At 55.3% G+C, this 25,280-nt stretch overlaps 1 protein-coding gene and 1 long non-coding RNA gene across 15 annotated transcripts in view; one reads left to right on the forward strand and one right to left on the reverse strand.

The window, feature by feature from the left end:
- The window catches only part of TNS1 (tensin 1), a 184,503-nt gene that overhangs the window by 64,054 nt on the left and 95,169 nt on the right, over positions 1 to 25,280 (forward strand). For 11 of the 12 annotated variants that reach the window (XM_029933858.1, XM_029933861.1, XM_029933859.1 and 8 more), the window contains 3 exons: positions 8,211 to 8,252; positions 21,423 to 21,464; positions 22,531 to 22,581. Coding sequence is in view for 1 of the 12 variants with exons in the window: in XM_029933869.1 (XP_029789729.1) it covers positions 23,665 to 23,700 (36 nt within the window). In the remaining 11 variants the exon portion in view is untranslated. Of the gene's footprint in view, positions 1 to 8,210; positions 8,253 to 21,422; positions 21,465 to 22,530; positions 22,582 to 23,533; positions 23,701 to 25,280 lie in introns of those variants that run through there. The other variant, XM_029933869.1, reaches the window with a different exon arrangement.
- On the reverse strand, positions 4,824 to 16,169 carry LOC115287444. Of its 3 annotated transcripts, none has more exons than XR_003906479.1 (4): positions 15,834 to 16,169; positions 13,606 to 13,963; positions 11,361 to 11,516; positions 4,824 to 5,088 (listed from the first exon to the last, which is right to left on the reverse strand). It is a non-coding gene; the product is annotated as an uncharacterized LOC115287444 (long non-coding RNA). The 3 variants fall into 3 exon arrangements; XR_003906477.1 differs by lacking the exon at positions 4,824 to 5,088 and adding an exon at positions 10,296 to 10,471; XR_003906478.1 differs by lacking the exon at positions 4,824 to 5,088 and adding an exon at positions 10,296 to 10,493.

A 25,280-nucleotide genomic window follows, 5' to 3' on the forward strand; every position in this document is an offset into this window, starting at 1 on the left:
CTGGGGGGCAATGCCCGGAGTCGGTCCTCAGGAACTCTCCTCTATTTCTTGTCTGAGTTGGAGCCTGAGCTGGGTTTGGGGAAAGGGCTGGTCCCCTGGCTCCGGAGGGGACTCTCGGCTGGGACATGCCCTACCCCCCTCAGCTCAAGGTGTCCCTGGGAACAGGCCCCTTCTTGCCTCCAGGAACTGGACGCACTTCCTTTCCTGATCCTGAGCAGAACTCTATATAAGGGAAGGAAACAGCCAAGCAGGCCAGGAGCAAGCTCTGGTGAGGACAGGCAGCCTGGAGGGGAGGGCCTGGGCCTGGGAGGACATGGGGCCAGGGCAGTGGCCATCTTTACCCCAGAAGCTCCCTGACCAGGGCCTGGGGCTCAGAATGAGAGGCCAGCATCCTGAGCCACTGAGCCGTCCTGGTCTCGTCCTTGCCGCGCCGCCCCCCCCCCCCCCACGATGGCCGTGGCATTCTGTAGCCACCTGACTATCCTGAGGGGTGCATGCTCGTCTCCCACGGGGCTTCCCAGCCGTCCCTTGGTCCACTTGGCTGGGCTTATAGGGGCTGGCTATGGCCTTCTCGATGGAGCCCACTGCACTTTTAAGTCTGAGGTGCTGGGCTGTCCGTAGCCAAGGGGTCCTCTGGCTCTTTGCTCAGTCACACATCATGTGGGCTACATCCTCTGGGGTCATGGTCTGCATTATTCTCGACCCCCCGTGGTGTCGCCTCAGTGACCAAGGCTCAGGTAGTAGCGTGCTGATCACAGGCTCCCTGAGCAGGGCCCCAAGGGTGAACAGCGGCTTCCATGGGGAGGGTCCACTTGCTTTGTGCAGGAGGGCAGGAGGGGAAGACATGGGGGTAGTGTATCCTCCCGTGCTGTGGCTGGGGGTGGGGGTCTGTCCTAGTGTGTGTTTTGTTCGGGTAGGGATGAGGACCTCCTGGTCTCAGGGTGTTCTATGGCTCCTTGTCTCTGGGCTTTGGAGCGCCTCCTCCTCTCCTCTCCCTCCCCCCGCCCCGTTATTAGAAGTATTGCTGTCGCATGTCTTCTGCTTTAAGCGTCACCATTCACTTCCTCCTGTCTCCTCTCCTACTCAGGCATCTTCAGTGGTTCCCTAGTGCCAGCCTCTAAAAGTCTTAACTTCTTTGCTGGGCAGAGTTGCCCGTGATCCAGCCTGGAAAGAGAGTTTGCAGCCAGCCCTCCTTCCCTTTGTCTCCTTCAGTGTGTCCTTTAGTGTCCCTCTTCCTTCCCTTCCCCGACCGCATGGTCCAGCCGAAGGGGACTGGTGGTGGTTCTTTCTCCTGTGCCTTGTTCATGTGATCTCCTCCCCTCATCTCCACCTTTTAAAACCCTGTCCATATAGTGAGCTCCAGGATCTGAACAAGGCACCAGGGCTGCCCACCCTCAGGGCTCATAGGACACGAGTGGGTGTGACAGCCAGTAGACAAAAGCAGTGTGTCCCGGAGGCTTGGCCCAGAGGCGCCTGCTCCATGGACCCTGCCTGCCCCGCACCCCCCATGCTCTTGGCTCTCACCGCCCTGGCAGCTGTGTGTGGTCATGGAGGTAGCATGGTGCGCTGGGCAAAGTAGGTATCAGAGTCAGGCCGACCCAGGTGGCAGTCCGGGCACTGTCACTTCGTAGCTGTGCCATCCTGGATCTCACAGGATTGCTGAGAAGACTGTTTGAGATCCTGTGAGATGAGGGTACTAATATTTACCTCAAGAAGGTCACAGGGAGGGGTGCCTGGGTGGCTCAGTAGGTTGTGTGTCCGGCTCTTGGTTTCAGCTCCGATCATGATCTCACGGTTGTGGTATCGAGCCCTGGGTCAGGCTCCATGCTGAGAGTGTGGAGCCTGCTTGGGATTCTCTCTCTCCCTTTGTCTGCCTCTTTCCTGCTCTCTTTTTCTTTCTCTCAAATAAATAAACATTAAAAAAAGGTCACAGGGAGTGTAAGGGGTACATAGTGTGGCTGGCACACCGTGAGGGTACCGAAAAACCTCAGCACCTACTGTTTCTTCTGCTTTGGCCATTACGACTATTTGCTGTTCAACTTGGGGTAATTGCTTAACCTCTCTGAGCCCATTTGCCATAAAAACTTGTCACAGAGGCTAAATGAAAATAATGTGTGTAAAGCACAGCAGGCACTGTGCAAACCCTCCTTTTCTTCCCTCCCATGCACCTTTGGGTGCTGCCCGAAATGGGCGCCTGGGGTTGTGGGGGCAGGGATGTGCAGGACACGTCAGCAGGGACTTCTGTGGAAATGGCCTGGGTGTCCACCGAGGATGGATGGATAAACACAATGTGCTGTACTTACACAGGGGAATAGTATTCAGCCCTAAAAAGGAAGGCAGCTCTGCGAAGTGCGATGATGTGAACAGATGATCCTCACGCAGTCCTGGAGGCTGGAGTCTGCGGTCAAGGCGTTGGCACGTTTGATCTCCTCTGAGGCCTCTCTCCTTGCCTGTTCCTCGTGTCCTCACGTGGTCCCTGTTTTTGCATGTGCCCCCCAGTGACTCTCTGTGGGTCCTAATCTCTTCTTATAAAGACACCAGCCCCATGGATGAGGGCCCACGGATGACCTCTTGATGACTTCATCACCTCCTTACAGACCTGTCTCTAAACACAATCACGTTCTGAGGTACGGGCGGGGAGGGGGGGAGGATCAGGACTTCAACATATGAATCTGGGGGGCTATAACTCAGTCCCTGACACGAAGTGAAATAAGGCAGACACCAAATGCTGTGGGAGTCCCAGAGTATGAGGGCCTAGAACAGGTGAATTCATAGACATGGAAAGTAGATTGGAGATCACCAGGGGCTGGGAGGAATGGGGAAAGGGGCTCTTGTTTAAAGCCCATGGGATCTCAGTTTGGGAAGATGAAAACATTCTGGAAATGGATAGGGGTGACAGCCGTACAGCAGTGTCACTGCACTTGATTGCCCTTAAATTGTACTCTTGCAAATGGTTAAAATGGTGGGGTACCTGTGTGGCTCAGTCCGTTAAGCGTCTGACTTTGGCTCCGGTCATGATCTCGTTGTTCCTGAGTTCGAGCCCCATGTCGGGCTCTGTGCTGACAGCTCAGAGCCTGGATTTTGCTTTGGATTCTGTGTCTCCCTCTCTCTCTGCCCCTCCCCTGCTTGCACTCTCTCTCTCTCAAAAATAAATAAACATTAAAAAAAAAGAAATGGTTAAAACAGTAACTTTTATGTTGTGTGCATTTTACCACACACACACAGAAGGACAAGCCAGAGATAGGGGAGGAAAAAAACCTATTCTGCTAAGATGGTATGACATGCTGATGTCAGAGACTCAGGTGGCTCTGATTTGGGCTGGGGAAGACGGCCCTGCCCAGCCCCAGGAACCAGGCAGACCTGCATGTGGGCAGCTCCTTGGAAGGGTTGGGCAAGTTTAGGAGCCTTGGGTTTTATGTAACTGAGGCTGAGAGCTTGAGGCCCCGAGGATGGGGGTTGTCACCCAGCTGGGGCCCAGGTCTCCCCACTTGCACGTTTCTGAGGTGATGGGGGCCGTGCCAGGCGGGTGCTTGGAGCCCACAGACCAAGATTTCACTTGCAGTGCACCCTTCTCCAGCTGACTGACCTGGGACAAGTGTCAGGATCTCTTCGAGCCTCTGTTTTCTCATCTGTAAAATGGGAGCAACATTACTGACTCTGCAGGCCTGGAAGGTCTCGGAGAGACAGGCATATGGCAGGATCAGTCCTGGCGCCTGGCACACAACACAGGAGGTGCCTCACAAATGGCAGTGATTTTTAACACTATCGGTTGCAGGTGCCTTCCTTTCTCTGGTCTTGAGTGTCTTTCTTCTTTCCCAAGTACTCAGTGTGGAGCTACTATGCACTGGGACTAGTGTGGTGAACAGGTCATATTCTTTGCCCTCATGGTGGTTGTTTTCTAGCGGACAAGGAAATAGACACCTGTGTAATCAGAAACTGTAATTAGGTCTGTGAAGGAAGAGATAGGAGTGCAGGAGAGTCAGTGTGTGTGTTCGTATGTGTGTAACTTAAGGGAGTCTGGGAGGGCCTCTTGGGGGTGGTGGCATTTGAGCCAAAGCCAGAAGGCTGGGAAGGACTCAGCTCTGCAGACTGCTGGGCTGAGCGTGTCCCTCGCAGAGGGAAGAGCATATGCAGAGGCCCTGAGGGGGGCAGAGCTGGGTGTGTTCAAAGGACTGAGAAAAGCCACCCCTCCTTTATGTGTGGCTTTGGGTCCTTGTCGAGGGGATGGACACAGTGACGGTGCAGAGGAGGGCGGGGGCCAGGTCATGCAGAGAGCCCCTGGCTGTCTGGCTGTCTGCTGTCTGGTGCTTTAGACCCTTGTGACCCAGGGGAGTCTCCCTGTTGTTGGGATTGTGCTTGGGGACATTTGAGACTCAGAAACCTTAGTAGGGGGTGGTTGATGAACGCCTGGCCTTGGTCCTGGTCCGGCCCCGGCAGCTCTCCCCCCGGCTGCACCCCCAGCTCTGTTCCTTGCAGGCTCCAGAGCCAGACTGCTCCGCCGCAGAGGCCTTGGGCAAATCGTTACCTCTTTTGTGACATTTTCTTCATCTGTGAAAAGGGGATAATAAGTCTATACACCATGCATTAAAAAAAATATTTAGTTTTAGAGTGAGAGATAGAGAGTAAGCAAACGAGAGTCAGAGAGAGAGAGAGAGAGAGAGAGAGAGAGAGAGAGAGAGAGAGAGAGACAGAGAATCCCAAGCAGGCTCTGCATGGTCAGCACAGAGCCGGACACAGGGCTCAAACTCACAAACTGTGAGATCATGACCTGAGCTGAAATCAAGAGTTGGTTGCTTAACCAACTGAACCAGCCAGGTGCCCCATCCATTTTTTTTCCTTTTTATTAAGATCAAAATGAGTCCAAGGAAAGAGCTTGGGTCAGTAGCAGACAGACAACCACATTCCCCAAGCTTTCTGGCTTTCCGTCACTCTTGTTGACTGTGGCTGCGTGGACATCAGCAGTCACAGGAGATGGGCCTAGGAGACGGGGCAGGAGCACATCTTGAGCTGGAGCCAGACTCCTGGGTTCGCATCCTGCCTCCTCTATCGGATAGTTGTTAACCTCCCTGTGCCTCAGCCTCCTTGTCCCTAAAACGGGGTGTTGAAGCTTGGTGTGGGAATGAATGCGTTAATTTATACAGAGTATGAAGGACAGTGCCTGGTATATAGCAAGTGTCCTGGGAGCATTTGCAACTGCTGCTTGTATTGTTTGTTCTCTTTAAAAGTGTGGAAAGATGGCACATGGGGTCCGCTCAGTCCCCACTGTGTAGATGGGGTTTTGGAGGTGCACTGGGGGAGGAGGCTTACCTGAGGCTGACCTCCTGGGGCTGAGCCCTGGAATCCTGCACTGCCCGTGCCAGGGCAGTGGGTATAGGACAGGGCTGGGACTTAGAGTCTCTGCGGACACCCCAGAGTCTGCCCCCTCTGCAGAGAGACGGTTCCTAGCTTCGGTCCCTAAGGGGCAGTGGGAGTGGTCAGTGCTGACACCCGGAGTGTGGGGCCGGAGGCACGGGCCACAGAGTGGCAGGGGGCCCTGGCTCTCCCTGGCACATTCCAGGCTCCTGAGAGGGTGGCCAGGGGCCAGGGTGCCGGAGGGAAGGAGAGAGCCTTTTAAGGAAACATTTCTCTGCTTACAAAAAAAAAAAAATGGAGAGAGAGACAAGAAACATTGAAACACACAACAAAGTTAGTGGGCTGGCCGGCTGGCTGGCCTGGAATGCACGGCTGTGGGTGGCAGGCGGAGGAGGCTGCTGGGGGGCACAGGCCACGAGGGACACCCAGGCCTCAGGCCCCCTGGCTGGGGGTCTGCAGATTCCCCTCAGATCTGAGTCCTTAGAGGGTGGCTCTACCTCAGGGGAAGCGGGGCAGAGACCTGGGGTCGGGACACCTGGACCTCCATTATTTCTACCGCCTTAGGATGTTTCTAGGAGAGAGACCCTCCCACTGTTTCAGAGGATACTGTCCATTCTTCGCCTGTTTTAAAAGTACCCATAACCTCTCCCTCGATCCTCGGTCCCCGAATGGGAGACTAGGAATCTCCTCGTGCTGTGGCATGGGAGATGGTGGCTGTGGATGGGACTTGCCCAGGTCTGGGTTGCTGTGGCCCCAGCCCGCAGCATGGTCCTCCATCAGGCTCCCAGCCCTGCCCCAGCTCCAGCTTGGAAGGAGGGAGCAGAGCAGGGCACTGTCCTGTGGATGGCACCTGCTCCCGCTCATGGCCCGAGGGACCCGTAAAATACAGAGCGGTGGGAGAGGAGACACTGGGGACCTGACCCTGGGAGGTTGAAGCCTGCAACCCCTGAGTGGGGTTGGGGGTGGGAGGAGACAGGGAGGGGGCCACTGCTAGATGCAGGTCTCCTGCCCTGAAGTGCCTGATGGGGACACCAGGGTCCCCCCATAACTGAGACCTTGTCTGGTGGGTGGGGCAGGCAGGGAGCCCAGCAGGTCACAGTCACCTCTGGGACCTTCCCTTGCTTTCCAGACTGTTCTCCTGGCATCCTCCACCCCACTCCAGGCCCTGTACTCCCTCCCCAAAACTTCTAAAAAGTCACTCATGGCTCCATGCTGGTGTGTGTAAAGAACCCTGAACTTGTGGGAACGTTTCCCCGCATGTTTCCTTGTTCTCTTAAACACAGGGGATGAGTTCCCCTTCACATTTCATTTTAGGAATCAGAATGCCTGGGTTCAGCTCTTGAGCACTTATCAGCTGTGTGACCTTGGGCAAGCTGTGTAACCTCTCTGTGCCCCCTGCACCTCAACTGAAGATATAATAGTACCTACCTTATTGGGTTGTTGGAAGGACTCAATGAATCAATGTATGTCAAGATTGATAATAATGCCTGTCATTTCTATGGTCCACATTCAGCAGGTGTTAGCTCTTGTTCCCTTGTTTGGGGTCATAGATGAGTCTCTCAAGAGTCTCAGAGTAATGCTGAGTGCAGGGTGACAGATGCTGAGACTCAGCTCAGCCTTTCTTGCTGGAGAATGAGTTGGGCAGGAAACCTGTAGCAGGACTGGGTCAAGAACCCAGGGATGCTAAACTCTCAGCTTCTCCACCTCTTGCAGAGCTCAGGGCACACCATCATGTGCGTGTTGTCCCCTTCTGGGCTGGCGTTGTCATGGCTGGGGATCCCTTGAGCTGCTCGGAGGACAGACTGGGCCAGGTGGAGGGAGGGCCCGGCGGATGGTGGCTTCTTGTGAACAGCCAGGTCCAGCCGGGCCTAGGCTGTCACCGTGTTGCTTCCCTGGGGTGGTGGCGGGGGCAGGCCCACTGTGTGAGGAGGCAGGAGCCCCCACTTTGGCGATCCAGGGCTTGTGCCCAGACACCCTCATGCCCGAGGGAGAGCCTCCCCCCAGTCCCCTCTCTATGGGCCCCTTGGGTTGGGAATTGGAACCAAGATTGAGGTATGAGCTCCAAGAAAAACGTGTCCTGGCTAGAAAAAAAAGAACACACTGCGTCTCTGATAAAGGGCCCTGCTAATTGTCAAGGCAGTGGTTTTGGCTGCCCTGTCTGGGTTGGGGGGGGCGGTGTTATCTCAGGGAAGGGAGAAATGCAGCCCTCCCTCCCTCTCCCTCTGTCTGGAGGCCCAAGTTGCCTCCCCCCCGCCCTCCAGCAGAGATGAAAATGATGATGATGTTAAAAATAGTTGTTTGCCCACAGAGGGTGCTTTCACCCCTCAAGGCTTTCTTGGGGAGAGCTGGCAGAGGCACTTCACCAGCCTGCTCTCCACATGCCGAGGGGACCCCGGACACTGCCATTTGGGGGTGAGATGAGCATTGGGGAGAAGCTCCTTTCTTAGAGGTCTTAAACGTATTTTTCTAAAAATTTGAAACAAATCTTAGCATACCGTAGAACATAGAGCAAAACAAACAAACAAAAAATCCTTATTCTTATAACCTTCACCTACTGTTATCAATCCTGGTGTACTGACCTCCAGTTTTCTGCATATATTTCTACAGAATTGAATAATTGTGACGCACATTTCGGGTTTGCCTTCTGCCGCGCCTCCTCTACTCAGCGTTATTGCCTCAGATTTTCCCATGTTACTGCACAGGCTTCTGATGGCCTCTCGAGCTGGGGATTGTCATTGTGTTGGGTTGAGGGAAGGGGTATCTAGCGTGGAGGTGGAGCCATGGAATGATCTCAGGAGGCCCTGGTTTTCTATGGGGATGAAAGATGCTAACCTTGCCCTTTCTCTGTGCCTCCACAGGTGGCGGCCCCCTGTATTCCTCCATCCAACCATGAACTGGTGGTGAGTGACAGTCCCTTCCCTACTCTGCTGGTCTCTCCTCCTCTTCCCTCAGCTCCTTGGTTACAGCCGCCTTTAGAGCTAAGCATGCTGATAGCCCCCGAGGGTGCTGGGCAATTGGGGGAGGAGGCGGAGGGGGACACTTCCCGAGGCTGAAGCCGGACTGGGAGGAAATGAGTCAGGAGGCCCCTTCTGATGAGATGCAGGGCCTCTGATTTCAATTTGAGACTTAAGTCCTTGGAAAAACCCATAAAAGGGCATCTTGCCTGTCTCTCAGGCCTGGCCAGGTGCCTGTTGTTCTGGTGTTTCTAGGACCAGTGGGTGGCATCTCCTTCTACCTGCCTGGTCTGGGGTCAGGTACCCTTTGGCTGGAGGAAGGGCGATGGGAGGCATGACCCACGGAGATCACCTGCTTGGACAGGTGCTCAGTTCAGGTGGCTTGGTCCACCTCCAAGCTCCTTGGCTGACTCCGCTTTTCTGCCCTGTCTCCCCCCTCCCCTCCCTTCCTCATTAGGCTTCCAGAAAAGTACGGACAGGGGCAGGACTCATATGAGTTGTGGGCTGTGGAGGGGAGCCTGTTCCAGACTGATCCCAGCTGGGCTGATTTGGAACACTGGGAACTTTTCCTCCCTGTCCTCTCGGTGCCTCTTCACCCTGGAAGGGCCCCTGTTCGCCAGCCCAGTGCTGGAGGCAGGCAGGGCCCTGGAGGCTGGAGGGGGAGGGGTCTGCACCATACAGGTGTGTGCACGTGCGTGTAGGGTGTGTCACGGAGGGTCCTGGTGGGCACTGTCAGATTTGCTGGTGCAGAGGAGCCTGTGGTGACCCTGGTGTGGGTGGGGTTCTGGGGGAGGGTGTCCCTCAGACCCAGGCTGTCCCAGATATCTGCATACTCGCTCAGCCTGGATACTGGAATCTCAGGCCATTATCCCTCTAATTCCCATTTGCCAAGTGACAGTGGACCAGTCCCTCCCTCTTCTGGACCCCCAGTTTCCCTTTCTGTTAAAGAGCTGTTCCCAAGGCTTTCTCAGTGCTGAGAAGTGTCCCCCCCGCAACCCCCGAGGGTCATTGAAGGGATGAAATCAAGTTTGTAGGAGTGCTTGTGTCTCAGACACCTCGGACCCTTGGCATCGCTCTTGCCCTCTGCACCCGAGGCCCAGGCCCTGCCCAGCTGTTCCCTTTCTCTGTAGCAGCCGCCCCCTCCCCTCTGGTCCCCCCTGGTCAAGCGCTCCTGGGCCTCAGCTCTGCCCAGCTGTTGCCACTCCAGATGTGCAGTGTTATTCACACAGAGCGCAGTCGCAGGTCATCTGACAACAGCAGGGGTGAGGTGCTACAGGGCGGGGGTGGGGTGGTGGTGGTAGTGGTGAGGAGGCCAGAGTGCAGGCCTGGTCTGCAGCGGCCAGAGAGAGGTCTCCCTGGGATTGCTGAGGGTCACCATGGCGGGCCGGGAGTGGGAGGAGGAGCATAACCCTCATCATTTCAACCCAACTGCCACCACCTCGCCTCTGAGAACAGAATGTCCTTGGCTGGTCTAGGACAGCTAGGGGGTCTGGGCTTTAGGGATCTTGGGGCAGAAGCCAGATTCTTGGCCATTTGGAGTCTTGTGAGCTTTGTTTATGTGAGGAAGGGGTCAGGGGTTGGGACAAAAGGGAAGAGGTTGGCATTCTAGCTGGAAGGAATGGCAGATACCAGAAGGACCTCCTACCTGAGTGAGGCTGGGGAGTCTTCCTTCAGGGTGATGTGCCCCAGCTGTGCAGGGGGCTCTGCCCTTCCTGGAGGTTGGGTCAGTCACCCGGTGGTGGAGCCACTGGGACACCAGATTGTGCTTTCAGAGGGCCCCCATCTGAGTCAGCACATCCCGTCCCCCTCCCCAGCACTGGTGAAGAGTGAGGGGGGAGACGACCCCCCTTTGGATCCTGGCTCCCTAGTCTGTGGTATGTGACCTTGGACACACTGCTTAACCTCTCTGGATCTCAGTTTCCCCTCTGCACATTGGGATTTGGTAAGAGCAGCTACTGCATAAGATTTAGGAGAATAAAGGCGGCAGAATGTAAGTAATTAATCTGGATTCAGGGCCCTCCAGTGGCTACCCACTTGATTTGCATACAAGTCCAGCATTGGCCTGTACGCGGCCTCCATGATGGGTTTCCTCTTTGCCCTCACTTCCTTCTAGAAGCTCTTTCCTTTGCTGACTCTGCTCCAGATACCTTGTCTTCTTGCTGCTCCTTGAACACACCAGGCGTGATGCTGCTGTAGGGCTTTAGAGCCTTCAGGGCGCTTTCCCTCCCTCAGATCTGCCCACAAGCGTGAGCTATCCCTTCCCCCAGCAGCCCTGTCTCCCCTTCCTGCTTTCTGTGTCCCTCCATGTATCACCGGGTGGTCCACTGGGCGTCTTGCAAGACCCCCTCATACTGGCATGTAAGCTGTATGTCGACAAGGGGTTTTTATCTGTTGTGTCCACTGCTGTATTCCGGCACGTAGTAGGTGCTCAGTACGTGTTCACTGAGTGGCTAGGAGGAAGGCTAGTGGCCGGATGCCTGGTGCACATTAGGTGCTCAGTAAGCAAGGCTGCTGCTGGGTGGGGGTCTATTAGGGGGGCTGAGCTCTTGCTGGAATCTCTCCTGCTGTCCCAGGGAGTGTGAAAGTAGCCCAGGGGAGAGCCGGGAGAAAGTTTGGCCTCCCCCAGAGAGCACTCAGCACCTGTTTCCTCAAGGCAGGCGAGGCAAGTGCTTTGAGCAGGTTCACAAGAGGGAGGAAAGGGCGGGATGTATTTTTTCCTTCCTTTTCCATTTGCTGCCTCTCCTTCAGCCTCCGCAGGGCTGGTCTCTGGCCTCCCTGCCCCCTTCCCTTGTGCCTCGCACCCTGTATGTCTGTCTGTCTGTGGTGTTTTCTCCATGTCTCAGTTGGGCCCTGCTCTCCCTCTGGCCTTCTCACCCATCCTGCTGAGATCTGCACCCCTTCCCCTCTCCCTGCCCCCCCACTTCCTGGGGTTGAGAGCTCGCACCCTGGGCACAGGATTTCTGCCCTGCCTCTGCCTGCCAGACACATTTCCCAGCCAGTGCCAGGCCAGCCAGGGCAAAGTGGCTTAATCTTCAACCCGTGTTTTCATCTTACTCAACAGATGTTGCCCAAGGCCTTGAGTAGAAGGGTCCTGGGGTCACCTCCCTCCTGTGGGGTCTGTCGGTGGGGGCAGGATGAAGAGGGGAGAGGGCTTGTTTGCCACGGACACTCCTGATCCTTGGAAATTGCTGAAGCAGCTCTTCTCAACTTCTGAAAAATAAGAGTCAAAAGGAATTTCCCGAGGGTGGTAGCCAAGTAGAGTGGCCACCAAGGTCTGCTAGAGGGTAAGCCCTTGTGTACACGCAGCCTGGCACCCGGGAGACCTGGGCTGGCGGAAGATGGGTGTGCAGTGCTTCTCCTCACACAGACCAGCCCCTGGCAGGTGCTCAGAATGGCCTAGTGGAATGATTGGAGGTCAGGTAGGGGAGTTGGGGGTGGGGGGGAAGAGGTGAATGGGGCACTGGGAATCCCAGGCTGGACTCGCCCATCATGGCAATCAAAGTGGTAGTTCAATGTTAGCCCTCATATGGAACTTTCTATTTGCCAAATATCGTTCTGAAAGCTTTACAAAAATAAACTCATTTATTCTTCATGACAACGCAGCAAGGATGATGCTGTGATTATCCCAGTGTTGCAGACAAGGAACTGAGACCTAAGTCCACAGAGCTATTCAAAGGGGGGGGGGTGGGATTTTAACCCAGTAGTCACCCTCCTGACCATCAGTACTGACAAACGTCATTCACTCGCATGGCACCTGTGGTTTTCGAAGCCCTTACCCTGCCATTGGGCCATTGGGAGCGCCCAGTGAGTTGTGTGAAAGTCTGGGCACTGCCGGACAAGTATGAGACCAGCCTGGGTAGGCAGGAGGAGCACACCGCGCAGAGGAAGAATCAGAAAGGCTAGGTGACTTGTTCATGGTCACACCGCCGTGGAGGGAGCTGGGTCAGGAGTGAGGTTTTATTTTTTTATTTTTTAAGGTTTATTTATTTTGAGAGAGAGCATGTGAGCAGCAGAGGTGCAGAGAGAGAGGAAGAGAGAATCCCTAGCAGGCTCCAAGCTGTTAGCACAGAACCCAGCTTGAGGCTTGATCCTGTGCACCAGGAGATTATGACATGAGCTGAAATCAAAGATCAGACGCCCCACCAACTCAGCCACCCAGGCACCCCTGGAGTGGGGTTTTAGTTCCTGGTTCTGCTTTCTCCCCAGGACCCCCTAGATACTTTCTGCTGATAGAAATGCTTGATGCAGCCAGGGGGACTTTTCTGGGGTTCCCTTCCCTTCCCCTTTCCCTCCCTTCCCCCTCCCTTCCTTCATTTATATGGCGTGAAGGTGACATACAATGTTACATTAGTTTCAGACTTTGGGATTTCTTTTCCTAAACAGTGCCAACCACCATTCTACCTATGTAGCCTGTTTGCCAAGGGATCTGAGATTTCGAGAAGGGTCTGTCCCTCCATTATTCTGCCCATCCATCCTACCAACAAACATTTCCTGAGCACCCACTTTGGGCCAGGTGCTGTTTTAATGCTGGGGCTTCAAGTTCTTTTCTGCCACAGTGCCAGGCTTCTAGAAGGCGGGTAGGGTTGGGTGGCATGGAGCCACAGGAATGAGAGGACTTTAACACCATTCAGTCCAGGTAGGCCCTGAAAAAATATTTTTTGACTTTATTTTTTGTTTTGTCTTTTAAAATTTTGTTTTAATGTTTTATTTTATTTTTAAGACTGAGGGAGACAGAGCATGAGCGGGGAGGGGAAGAGAGAGAGGGAGACACAGAATCGGAAGCAGGCTCCAGGCTCTGAACTGTCAGGACAGAGCCTCACGCGGGGCTCGAACTCACAAAGGTGAGATCATGACCTGAGCTGAAGTTGGAAGCTTAACTGACTGAGCCCCCCAGGCATCCCTGTTTTTTATTATTTTTTTTTTATTGTGGTAAAACACACAGAACATAAAATTTACTATCTTAACCATTTTCGAGTGCAGTCAGTGGTGTTAAGCGCATTCCAGTCTGGTCCACTGTCACCCGTCTATCTCCAGAACTCTCGTAAAACAAAACTCTACCCATTAAACAGAATGTCCCCCTCCCCTTCCCCAATCCCTGCAAACCACAATTCTACTTCGTATCTCTATGAATTTGACCACCCAAGTGACTCATGTAAGTGGAATCATATAATATGTGTCCTTTTGTGGCTGGCATGTTTCTCTTAGCAGGATGTCCTCAAGGCCCTGCTGGGATGTCACAATGTCCTTCCTCTTCAAGGCTGAATAACGTTCCATTGTACATGTGTCACAATTTGCTTACCCATTCCTCCGTCAGTGGACATTCGAGCTTCCTCCATGTTTTAACTCTTGTGACTAATGCTGTTTTCTTGATATCAGCCAGCCTGGGGGGCGTGAGGTGGTGGTCCCGAGATTTTCAGGTGACTTTCCTGAGGATCGGATGCAAGGCAAAGAGGCACTGCGCTGCCTCACGGAAGAAGAGGCGGATGTGATGTGAATCAGTTCCAGAGAAGTGCGCGGAACCCTCAGCTCCGGCGCTGCCATCTTGCGCTCCATTAAGGAGAGTGGCTATGAGTCACTTCAGTTTGAACGCCAGTCTCTTGATGAGACCTCATTTTGTAGCACTGTGTGCCATGGGTGACCGGCCACCTTGGGAGATTCTAGAATGCAGAACAATGTCGTGAGAGATGAGCCCCACTGAGCCTTGGGTTTTTTTTTTTTTTAATTTTTTTTAATGTTTATTTTTGAGAGACCGAGCATGCACAGGGGAGGGGCAGAGAGAGAGGGACACACATGGAGCCTTGGGTTTTAAAGAAGAGAGCAAATTCAGGGCATTGCATTCCAAAAAGATTCCCAGAATGGTGAGGGAGGCTGAAAATCTCAATCTGTGCAATAGGGCTGCGCGGTCTGGAGAGGTTAGAATATGGAGCCGGTGCAGAATGGGAGGAAGAACAAGAGGAAGGACAGCTTGCTTTCTGTTCTCTCCGCAGTAGAACCTAGTAGGTGGAGGCTCTTAGGGAGAGGAGGAGACTTGGATGTAAAGAGGAGCTTTCTAATACCTAAAGTGGCCCAGTGGTGCTGCCTGGGAGAGTCACTGTCTATTGCGGGACCCAGACTCACTGAACCCTGTAGGTGTCAGGAGGGTGCTGGCAGCAGGCTCCTGCTCTGGGGACTGCCTGGTGGAGGTACTGGGCTGGGGAGGGATATGGCTCCTGGAGGTCAAGGCGTCTGCTAATGTGCTGACCATCCCCCCTGGGACCACTACTAGGAGAGGCCAAGTAGGGCCCTGCACTCGGGGGCCGTGTTCAGTGGGGGAGGGAGATGGAAGGATCAGGTGGAAACGAATTAATGCCCTCCTGGGAGCAGGGGTCTGACCAGCGGTAGCCTTGGGAGTCAGGAAAGGAAGTAGTCAGTTTGTGCTGTGGTAGTTGAGGAAGTCCGTCTCCTGTTCCAGGTCCAGTTTAAGATTTGAGCAAATGGAAGAGAGGTGAGAAGGAGGAGGGAGAGCTGCAATGGAGAGCGGGTAGACCCTTGGCGTGAGTTACTGAGCCCGTTGGGAGCCAGAGCAAATCCAGGGCAAATGTTTTTGACCAGTCTGCCCTTGCTGGGTGGGGGATGGGAGTGGGGTGGGGAAAATGGGGCCAGACAATCCTGTTCCATTTTGGTTGGTGGCTCTGGCTGGGCATGCTGGTGGAACTGGTTGAGTGCAGGAATGGAGACAGAACAAACCTGCCCTGTGTGGAGGAAGGGGCCAGATGAGGGAAGAGTCTACAAGCCAGGCAGGGGAACTTGAACTTGATGAGCCAAGCAGTAGGGCCATTATGGGTCCTTGGGTGGGGAAGTGACCCAAGGCTGGATCTGAGAGAGCCTGCTGCCAGCTGTGGGGTGTGGTTGGGTGATGACAGGACTGCGGGGGGAGGGCTGGGTGCTCCAGCGGCTGGCGCAGGTGCTCAGTGGGGACCAAGAGGCTTTGGACAAGAATGCCCAGAGGGGCAGGGATGAAGGGAAGAGTGGACTTCCAGCATCTAGGGTGGATGGAGCGGGGGTGGGGGGAGAGGTAAGAGGTGTGGGGGGATATTCCCCCCTGGCCTGGCCAGGTGAGCTCATCCCGCCCCTGCTGCTGCCCCCTCTCAGCTGGGAGCTGTGCGCTGGGTCCCTCCAGGTAAACTGGGGCCGGCCGGAGGACAGGAGTGGGCTTGCCCGGACCCCTCCCGGGGGGTGCAGGGAAAATCAGGCATCACATTCCATTTCATCACACCCAGCCTGTTCTTTTTCTCTGGTGGCCCAGGCCCGCCCAGGAGAGGATGTCACCCCTGGAGTGACTTCACCCAAACACTGCGGGCAGCCAGGCTGCCGGCCTCCCCCCTACCCTAGCCAGGCCCAGAGCCCTGCTTGTTCTGCACCCTCTCTCCAGCTCCCTGCGTCCAGTGCTGGTGCCCAACCCCGGTGGCTCCCCCTTCCCAGGACAGTGGTGTTTAACACGAAGGGTGAGGGGCCAACACAGGCTTTGAGGTGAAGACCCGAACTCACCTGGAGCCGGCCTGCCTCCCGGACACTCGGCTTCTGCATCTGCCAAAAGGGTGTTGGAGCAAACCGTGCGGCCGCTGCCTGGTGTGCCCCTGTGTGACGGTCCTGAGCCCAGCCCTGGGCCTGTGGGTTCTGGAAGGTGCCGTCCCAGCCGCGCCCCTGCTAAGTGCCCCGGAAATGGCACTGACCTTCTTCCCTTTTGCTCCCAGCCCCTCCCTTCATCTGCTTAGGGATCTATTTCTGGAACGGAACTAGTAAGCCTGGAATAAGCTTCTGGGGGTCCTATGGGCTGAGGGCCCCCCAGCCCCCCTTGGGCCCTACCTGCCAGCTCCCACCAGCTCCCCTTACCCCTGATAGGCAGTGCTGCCTATGACCTCACAGAACGTTGCCATGGCCGTAGATGTGATGTCATGGGGTCTTTTTGGCCTGAAAAACTGCCTGGATTCCAGGCCTCCCAGGGGGCAAGAGTGGGGAGGGCTGAAGGGGTGGAAGGGAGGAGGGTGTGAGGAATTTCTGGACAGAATGTTCCTCCGGAGGCTGAGTCTGCATTCTGTGCCAGACCCCTCCCCCCAGCCCTGGGCCTGGGCATCTACCCGCCTCCCCCCACTGGCCCTTGCCTTTTCCTTCCTCCACAAGCAGCCCACAGATAACATTTTTTCCCCAACCCACCCTCCCTGAGGCCACCAGTATATACCGCATGAGCCCCTGGGCATCTTCCCCACGGGCCCACACAGTCAAGGGTGGGTATGCGTGCATGGAGAGGGCGTGCGTGGGTTTTTTTTTTTTTTGGGCAAAAAAAGCTTGAGAGGATGTGCAGTTTCCCTTATCTGCCCCGTGGTTCACAACCCCTCGCATTCAGGAAGTTCTCTCTAATGTCTGATCTCAGTGTCTCCCACTGCAGCCCATTTCCTCCTCTTCCTATGACAGTGCATCGAAGGAGTCTCTTCTTCCTGAGGGTCTGAGACAATTAATCGTTAAGTCACAGAAAGCTGGGTCCCCAGTGGGAGGGCAGTTGATTGAGTGGAACTCGCAGGGAGTGACGATCATTGCCCTGGGGAGGAGCTAGAACCTGAGGGATGGTGAGAGAACCCGGTTCAAATACCAGCTCTGCTTCCTACCTGTCGTGCAGCGTTGGACAATGAATCCTGAATTTCCTGGACCTTCTTCCACTGCAAAACGGGGTCCCTGCTGACCTCACGGGGCGGTGATGAGGACTGATGATGGTGAAAGTCAAGAACCTGATCCTACACCCAGATCATTAGCACTCAATGAACAATTGTTGTCATTGTGTTATGTGTGTTGTGAAACGGCATCCCCAGACAGGGCCAGGAAGAGGCAAGGCGAGTGAGGCAGGCAGGGGGGAAGATGTGAGGAGGCATATTGCTCTCGGGGCGTGTAGGTGCGTGTTGAGCAGCCTGGGAGTGAACACCACCTTACATTTTCTGCCCCGAGCTCCTCACCCTCGTCCTTGCCTCGCTGCAGACTTCCGAGTTTAGGACCTTAGAGCAGGGTGATCTGTGAAGGGTGAGGCTTGGCCATCAAGTGACACCAGGTCCAAACCCTGCCACGTGCTTGGAGTTGTCCTGCCTGGGGGCAAGGAGGATTCCGGGAGAGCCCTGGCTGGGCCACCACCTGGCTGCCCTCAGCTTTGGAAAGCCTGGAGTCCTCAGGATCTAGATTTTGTGCAGGGATTTCGTAGGGGTGGGGCCACAGGAGGGAATGCCCTCCCTGTTTCTGCAGCCAAGCCTCAGGGGGAAGGTAGGGGAGAGCCCTCAGGGAGGCATCCTGCTAATGCTGCCTGCAGGTTGCAGGGGTGAGGGACAGCCAGGTGAGCTCAGAGGTGGGCTCTAGAGACCTGGGTGCCGTGGACCTCCCTGTGAGAGGCCGGGTGACTCCTATCTCTCTGCACCTCAGTTTCCCCATCTGTGACACAGGGAGGGAAGAGATGGTGTCTGAGGTCCTTTTCAGAGTTGGTGTTCTGAGAAGTGGTGTGCAAATGGTGTGTGTGTGTGTGTGTCTGTGTGTGTGTGTCTGTGTGTGTGTGTTTAGAAAGGTCCTGGCCCAAATCTAAACAAAGATAGAGGTTAGAGAGCTTGGCTCCAGGAGGTCTGGGGGTACCAGCCTCACCGTCAGGAATGAGCATGGTCAAGGGGCCAGGAAAGACGGGGAGGGGCTCTCTTGGTTAACTCAGTTGGTATTTGCTGAGGGCCTACAATGTGCCAAGCCCAGTCCCAGGCTCTGGGGGCTCTGGGGACTTACCTTGTAGTGGGGAAGGGAGACCCTAAATGAGATAAGCAAGTAAAATACATAGTGTGTTGGAGAGTGGGGGGTTCTAAGAAGAAAACTAAGCCACGGAATGGGGAGAAAGTACGTGTTTGAGTGGGTGTGTGTCCCTCTGGGCCGAAGGTGGGTAGACAGCCCGGACAGAGTGGGTCTCTCTGGCCATTGGAGGTCTGGGTCTGCCAGCTCAGGGCCCACAGTTCGGGGGGCTCCGGAAGCTTCCCTACAGCATAGCCAGGGGCCTGGGTCAGGGGCAGCCTCAGGGAGACCGTGCCCATGTGCTCCTTATCCTTTGCCTTTTTTATTCCCAGAAGCCCCAGAGCTGGCGGTCCTGGGAGGACTGTGGTGCAAGAGAGAGGGGCGGGGAGCTCCACATGCTGGGCCGTGTTTGTAAACACTGCAGGGAAACCCTGGGTGTTGAGCTCGGGAGGGGTTTTTGGAAATTTTTATCTTTTCAGAAAGCATCTTGACCAGTAAGTTGAAGGCATCTGATGGCTGGCCCTGTGGCCGCCCTCCAGCTGGCACGGGGAAAGGGTGGGGGCAGAGGGGCTGGTGCTCAGAGGATTTTGCTGGCCAGGAGGGAAGTTTCTCTTGCAGTGCTGAGGCCTGTGGTTTCTAATATTGACTCGTCTCCCTGGTTTACATCGTGCCGGACTGGGGAGGGGTGAAGCGGGGGGGGGGGGGGGGGGGGTCAAGGCGGGGTGGGGGGTGGGCCTTGGGAATGTGCAGGGTGGAGACGATAAGTAACAGCTAACATTTATTGAGAGCTTCCTAAGTGCCAGGCCCTGTTCTAAGTGCTTAATGTGCTCCCTCTCATTCGGTGCTCACAAAATAGTGCTCTGTGGCCCCGTTGAGGAGCGGCAAGGACGAAGAGACCTGCTTGAGGTCACAAGTTAGTGGCAGAGAAAGTCAGGATGGGATCCCTGGCTGCTAATGCTGTTGGCTTAGAACTGTGGTTTTCAAAGTGTCATCCCCGGGCCCGGAAACCTTTGAGAAATGCACGTTCTTGGGCCCTACCATAGGGCCACTGGATTAGACCCTCTGGGCAGGGCCCGGCCACCTGTGTGTCCATAGCCCTCCAGGGGATTCTGAGATCCCCACCCCACCTGGCTCACATTCTGTTCTGCTTGGAGTCGGGCCTCTTAGGAGTTTTTACCCAGAGCAGGACAAGGGGCTCTTAGGGGCCTGTAATGGGCCTGGGGCAGGTACTTTATCTCCACCTTTTCCATCCTATCTCATTTCTGTCCTTTCTGATCCCCTGTGCCCCCTGTCTAGGCAGGCTGGTCAAGAGTGTGGGCTTTGGAGTTGGGAGATCTGGATTCTGATCTCAGTTCTGCAGTGTAGACTGCACATAGAAGGTCCTGGAGATCAGCCCTCCTGGAGTTTTCCTCCTTTCCTGGAGGCTAGAGCAGCTCAGGGAGGACTGGGCCTTCCTGCTTAGCCAGTCTCCACAAGAGTGTCACAGAGCCCTGGACCAGAAGGAATAGTGGGGGGTCAGGGCACCACTGCCGAGGACTCCCCTGGTTGCGGCTGGTGGTTATGGGAGGCTGAGGGGAAAACCTGGCCCCAGTTAGCCGGCAGCTCCTAGAGGTTAGTCTGGGATAAGGGTCCCTGGGGATTTCCAGATCGACCCTGCCTGTGGCCTGTGGGCCGGGAGTGGGGGCTGGGAGGGAGCTGGGTGAGGGCTGGGGCTGGGCTGGAATGTGGCATCTTTACTTCTCCAGAGCCATCCTCAGACTCCAGGCGGGCTGACCTGGGGACTGGGAGGCTCTAGCTGACTTGCCTCCCCATGTCTTACTCTTTTCCTGGACCCTATCTTCCCTCAACCATCCACATTGCCTTGGCCATGATCTACTCAGGGAGTTTCATCCCCTGGAAAGAAGTTTTGGCCTCAGCCTCCCATCTTCCAGGCCATAGAGGAAAAGGAGACTGGGCCATTACCAGAAAGAGCATGGCTACCTTGATCTCCACTGGCTTTCTTCCTCCGTGCCCAGCTCGCCTCCTTGATGCCAGAACCTTTCAGAGGTCATTCTGTCCTCTCCCCTGTCATTCCCAGGGGTGAACACTTGCCAGGAATGGGGTTAGGGCAGGCATTTCCCACTCGGAGACACTATCCTAAGCTGGTCCCTGCTCATCTTGGTAACGGCTTGCTTTCTAACCTTCACGGTCATGCTCACGTCCTTCTGTGTGATTCAGGGGTCCTTGGAACCACTTTACTAAGTGGGGAACAGAGCGCTAGAGGCTGTAGGCAGGAACTGGACCTGGACTGGGAGGTTTCTCTCCTGTATGGGGGAGTCTAAGGAGCTCACTTTTCAGTTTGCCTTTAGTTGTCCCGGGAGGAAAAAGGTGGCACCGGCATAAGGGACAGGATCAGTCCACAGGCGTTTACTGGTGGCCAGTTACATATACATCCCTGTCCCCAGCATGAAGGATAAGGCACCTGATTGGTAAAAATGCTGCTTTGAATGTCTTTTGGAAGCAGGTGGCATAAGACTCACAAGACATATTCTCACAATGAGATTACTTACACCCTAAGGACCAGAGACCTAGCACAGAGAGCAGGCTTATTGGAATTCCACGGTGGGAGGGAGTCCTCCTTACTGGGTGTTCAGGAAGGGCCTCGGAGGGGAGGAGAGCTTGTTGGAAAAGAGCGTGGATGGGGGAGGGGTCGGCAGTCCACAAGCAAAGGTCTCAATGTGGGAATAAGCAAGGAGATCTAGGGACAGGGGTGGACCGAGGAGCTTTGGAGCAGGGCTAATGGTGGGGGGCTTTGAGAAGAGTTAAGACTCTGGGTGACCTCATTTTGAACTGTGGGGATTTCACACAAAGATCATGAAGCTCAGCGTCCCAAGATGGGGTTCAAATCCTGTTGTGGCCAGTGGTAGTCTATGCCTTTGGGCTACTCATTTACCTCATCCTTTTCTGTGAAGTGAGGGCTCAAAGGTAATAATGGGACCCACCTCACTGGGTTCTGTCATGAATAAATGAGCCAGTAGAAGTGAAGGTGGCTGGCATGTACGAACAGGCATGACTGACTCTGTGTCCTTTTTGGAAGGGTCCACGACGGAGTCACAGGCCTTAGTCAGAGGTTTGTCGAGCTGGGTGGTTCTAGTACCAGTAGGTTATTTTTCATTTGCCAATCTCTGCCTCCCAAGCATGGGGCTAGCCAGGTTAAGTCTGAGCCTTGAGTTTGCGTCATCGGGCCTGCTTCAAGAGGCATTCTGCCCATCATGGCCACCAGCCCTGGGGAGAGAGCCAACCCATGGCTGTTTGCCCTGAGACCTCACACTGTTTTCTCCCTGTATTTTGCAGCCCATCAACCCTGAGAATGCTCCGAAGAATGTAGCCAACACGGTGAGTGAGTGAGAGTGACGGCAGGTGCTGGGTACAGCCCGGAAATCAGAGGTGGATTTGGGGGAAAGTGAATAGACGTGTTTGGGGAGTAGTCTTTCTGGAGTAGACTTGGGGGACCTGGGGGAAGTGATGGGGCCTTTGGGTCACATTGGGAGCTGGGCACCTGATATCACTTGAGTGTTCAGAAATGGATTGCTAGAGAATTAGGGAGGCAGGTGGGAGAGGCTGGTGGTTAAATGTGGGGTTCTTTATTAAATATGTAGAATGTGAGAAAGCCGGGCAGATGTTTCCAAGCGGAACTTTCTGACTTAGCAAAAAGACAGACAATTTTCCGATTTCCTCAAGGCTGCACGGAGGAGGAAGGGAAGGGAGTGGGTGGGTCCTGCTGTGCAGAAACCGAGGTTAGCAGCTGAGGGGGGCCTCTGGCCATGGCTGGCACAATAAAAATAAGCTGACAGTTGGAAGGCTTGCATTCAGATGATGGGCTGACAGTTGGAAAGCTTGCATTCAGATCCTACCTTATCTGAGCTGCTGCTGCTTCTTTTTTTTAAAGTTTATTTATTTATTTTGAGAGAGCAATCAAGCAGGAGAATAGGAGCAGGGGAGGGGCAGAGAGAGAGAATCCCAAGCAGGCTCTGCACCACCAGCACAGAGCCTGATGCTGGGCTCGAACTTACAAACTTCAAGATCATGACCTGAACTAAAACCAAGAGTCAGACGCTTAACCGACTGAGCCACCCAAGGCGCCCCCTTCATTCAGGCTTCTCATTGTGTGACCGCTGGCAAGTCATGAGCCTGCCTGTGCCTCAGTTTTCTTACCTACAAAGTGGGAAGAGGAAAATCATAAGCGTGGTTGTGAGACACAAATGAGAGGGTTGGGTCACACTGAGGGGCCTTTAGTGGACAAGGAAATGCTAAAACACACGGACTAAGTTCACTCCGAGGCCCTTCTGTCAACCCCCCTTCTCCCCTAACCCCTGCCAAACCCAGGAGGTGAACAATGAGGGTGCCTTTTGATTACTTTCCTTGACTCCCCTCTCTGACTGCCTTTTTTCTCCATCTCCAGGGAGAAGGAGCTTTCCGGGGTGGAAACACACGGAAAAGCCTTGAGGAAGACGTAAGTATGGAGATGGGGAAGGGAAGGATGTGGCCAGGCTCGAGGTGCCCCGGGGGGGTTGGAGGTGTGGAAGATGTCTGCTGCCTGCCTTAGGGGAGCAACCCTTGCCTTCCTTCCAGAAGGATGGGCAGGGGTGTCTCTGTGCTACAGCTGAGCAGCTGGGGAGGAGGGGTGCTGACCAGACCCCAGGTACTTATACACTGAACCTCAGGCTTGGCCTCGGCCCCCAGCTCTGCCGGGTCCAGAGCTCGTTTGCTCATCACTCTGCCAGCCCTCGGAGCTCCGGGCTGGGGAGGGCGGCAGCGAGGGCGTGCTGTGAGGTCTGGCTCGGTGGTGAGCAGGGGATGGGCAGAACTGCAGCAGACGGATGGTGGACAGGAGTGAAGGACTCCTGGGGACGACGGGCACGGGGGAAGAAGGACTCCTGGGCTCTCAGAGGGTTGTCAGGCCTTGAGGAAGTGCAAGCTCTGCCTCTCTGGAGAAAGGTGTCTTTGAAAACCGCACAATCTTCCCTGTGGCTTCAATACCATCGATTCTGGAGGAAGAAGCTGCAAGATGGGCCCCTTGATCCCTCTGGGCTCCTCCGGCCCTGCAGTTCTGGCGAAGGTCAACGTGCAGATTGCTTAAATGGAGAGACCCCGGGGAGGGGCAGAAGGGGCTCTCCTGGGACCCTGCCGTGAGCAGTGCTCGTGTCTGGGCTTGTCCTCACGTGCCCGGGGTAGACGGCCCACACGGTCGGGCCTTTCTCTTTCTCCCTCACCCGTGTCTGACGATTTGCCCCAGTGCTGGCCTCCGTGGTCGCCCGCCCTGATCCTCAGAGGAACAGGGAGTGGTTTTGGCGGTTGGCACAGGGGAGCTGTTGATGGCGTGAGGCCCTATCATCTGACAGATGCCTGACCCGCGGCGGGGAGGGCCCCGGAGGGAGGTGCTGGGGCGGCAGGAGGCAGCCACTGCAGGCGGCCGCCCTTGTGTGGGGAGCCTGCCGCCACCACGGCCACACTGCCCCGGGGCAGCCCTGCATGGCCAGCCCTGCAAGGCAGAGGTGTCTCTGGGGCTGCCGGCCTGTCCGGAAGGAGTGGGAGCATGCCTCTAAAATCAGTGGGGAAGGCTCTGTTCAAGGTACGCTTGGGGCCCGGGGGCACGGAGTGCACACACTGGGGACGGACTCGTGTCCAAGTTGGTGGTGTTCTGGGGGCTGGGATGTGGGTCAGAAATAATGTTTTGTGTGTCCCTACTGCTGAGGATGAACCAAAGTAGTGCACACACAGCATATAATATGTGCTCAATAAGTATTAGCCATTTGTATTACTGTTATTTTGACCAAGGGCCAGGAACTGGGCTGGGATTTATGTGATTCCCAGACATCCCCTCATAGTGGATGCTATGGTCCCACTAAAAAAAATTTTTTTAATGTTTATTTATTTGAGAGAGAGAGAGACAGAGAGAGAGAGAGAGAGAGTGTGTGTGTGTGTGTGTGTGTGTGTGTGTGTGTGTGTATGTGTGTGAGCAGAGGAGGGGCAGAGAGAGAGGGAGACAGAGGATCCGAAGCAGTTTCTATGCTGACAGCACAGAGCCCAATGCGGGGCTTGAACTCACGAACTGTGAGATCACGACCTGAGCTGAAGTTGGATGCTTAAGCTACTGAGCCACCCAGGCACCTTGGGTCCCACTTTTCAGATGAGGAGGTGGAGGCTCAGTGAATTGATGAGTGCCTTCCCCAGCCCTGCCTGCGTCTGCTGCTTGGATCTGGTGGTCCCGGCTCTCCCGGCCCTTGGCCAGGGCACGATGTGTGAACGAAAGCCTTTACCTGATGGCCTGGGCACACTTACAAGCCAGGTCCTGGTGCTGCCGCTTCCCACACCCTTAGCCTGGGCCAGATGTAGCTTGTCAGGGAAAGCTGCAGCAAGAGAGAATGAAGTTAGACATCATGAAGAACTTTATGACGCGTTGGTGAGTATGACCTTGGTCCTGGGGAAGAAAGTAGCCCTTTAGTTGGGACAGGAGGGTTTTTTTTAGAAGAAAAGTTTGTTGATTTGGGATGAATTCGTGTGTGTCTAACACGTGCCGAGGTGGGTAAGGGTTGTGTCCTGTCTGGATGTGGGAAGAGGGACCACATGACTTTGGGTTTAGCTAGTCTAGTTCCGGGAAGGTGTGCAAGGCTAAGCGAGCAAGCGGATTCCAGAACGGCCTGGGTACTGCAGAGGAGGGAAAACCTAATGTTTGAAGTCCCCAGATGCCTGTCCCAGGTTGGGTGATCCCAGGGTCATTGGTCCATGCCCTGCTCAGCCGTGGGGGCCCCCACGCAGTCTGCCCTGTGCGAGGAGGCATGCTCTCAAGGCTGCATGGTTGCGGCCCTGCGCTCGGTGCCGTGCTGGTGTGCCTGTTTGTTGAGCTGTTTTCCTGTCTCTGGCCCGTGGCCCAGGACTCACAGCCGGAATGGTTGTTTTCCTCCAGCAGGGCTGGTGTGTAGAGAGGTCTGTGGATGGTGTGCTGTGTCGCACTCTGTTTTGGAAAAATCCAGGCTGGTGGGCAGGAAGGAGAGAGGAAGGGGTGTGGCTGGAGGGGCTGTTGGGGGCGGGAGGGGTGGCCGCAACCCCCAGAGGAGAGGTAGGAATGGGGACGGGCCCCTGACGTAGATGGGCATCAATTTCTGGCGGCCTGACGTGGCCCCCGGTGTTTCTGACGGACCCTCCTCCCAA

The sequence above is a fragment of the Suricata suricatta genome, chromosome 3, assembly GCF_006229205.1.
Source record: "Suricata suricatta isolate VVHF042 chromosome 3, meerkat_22Aug2017_6uvM2_HiC, whole genome shotgun sequence".
NCBI lineage: Eukaryota > Metazoa > Chordata > Mammalia > Carnivora > Herpestidae > Suricata > Suricata suricatta.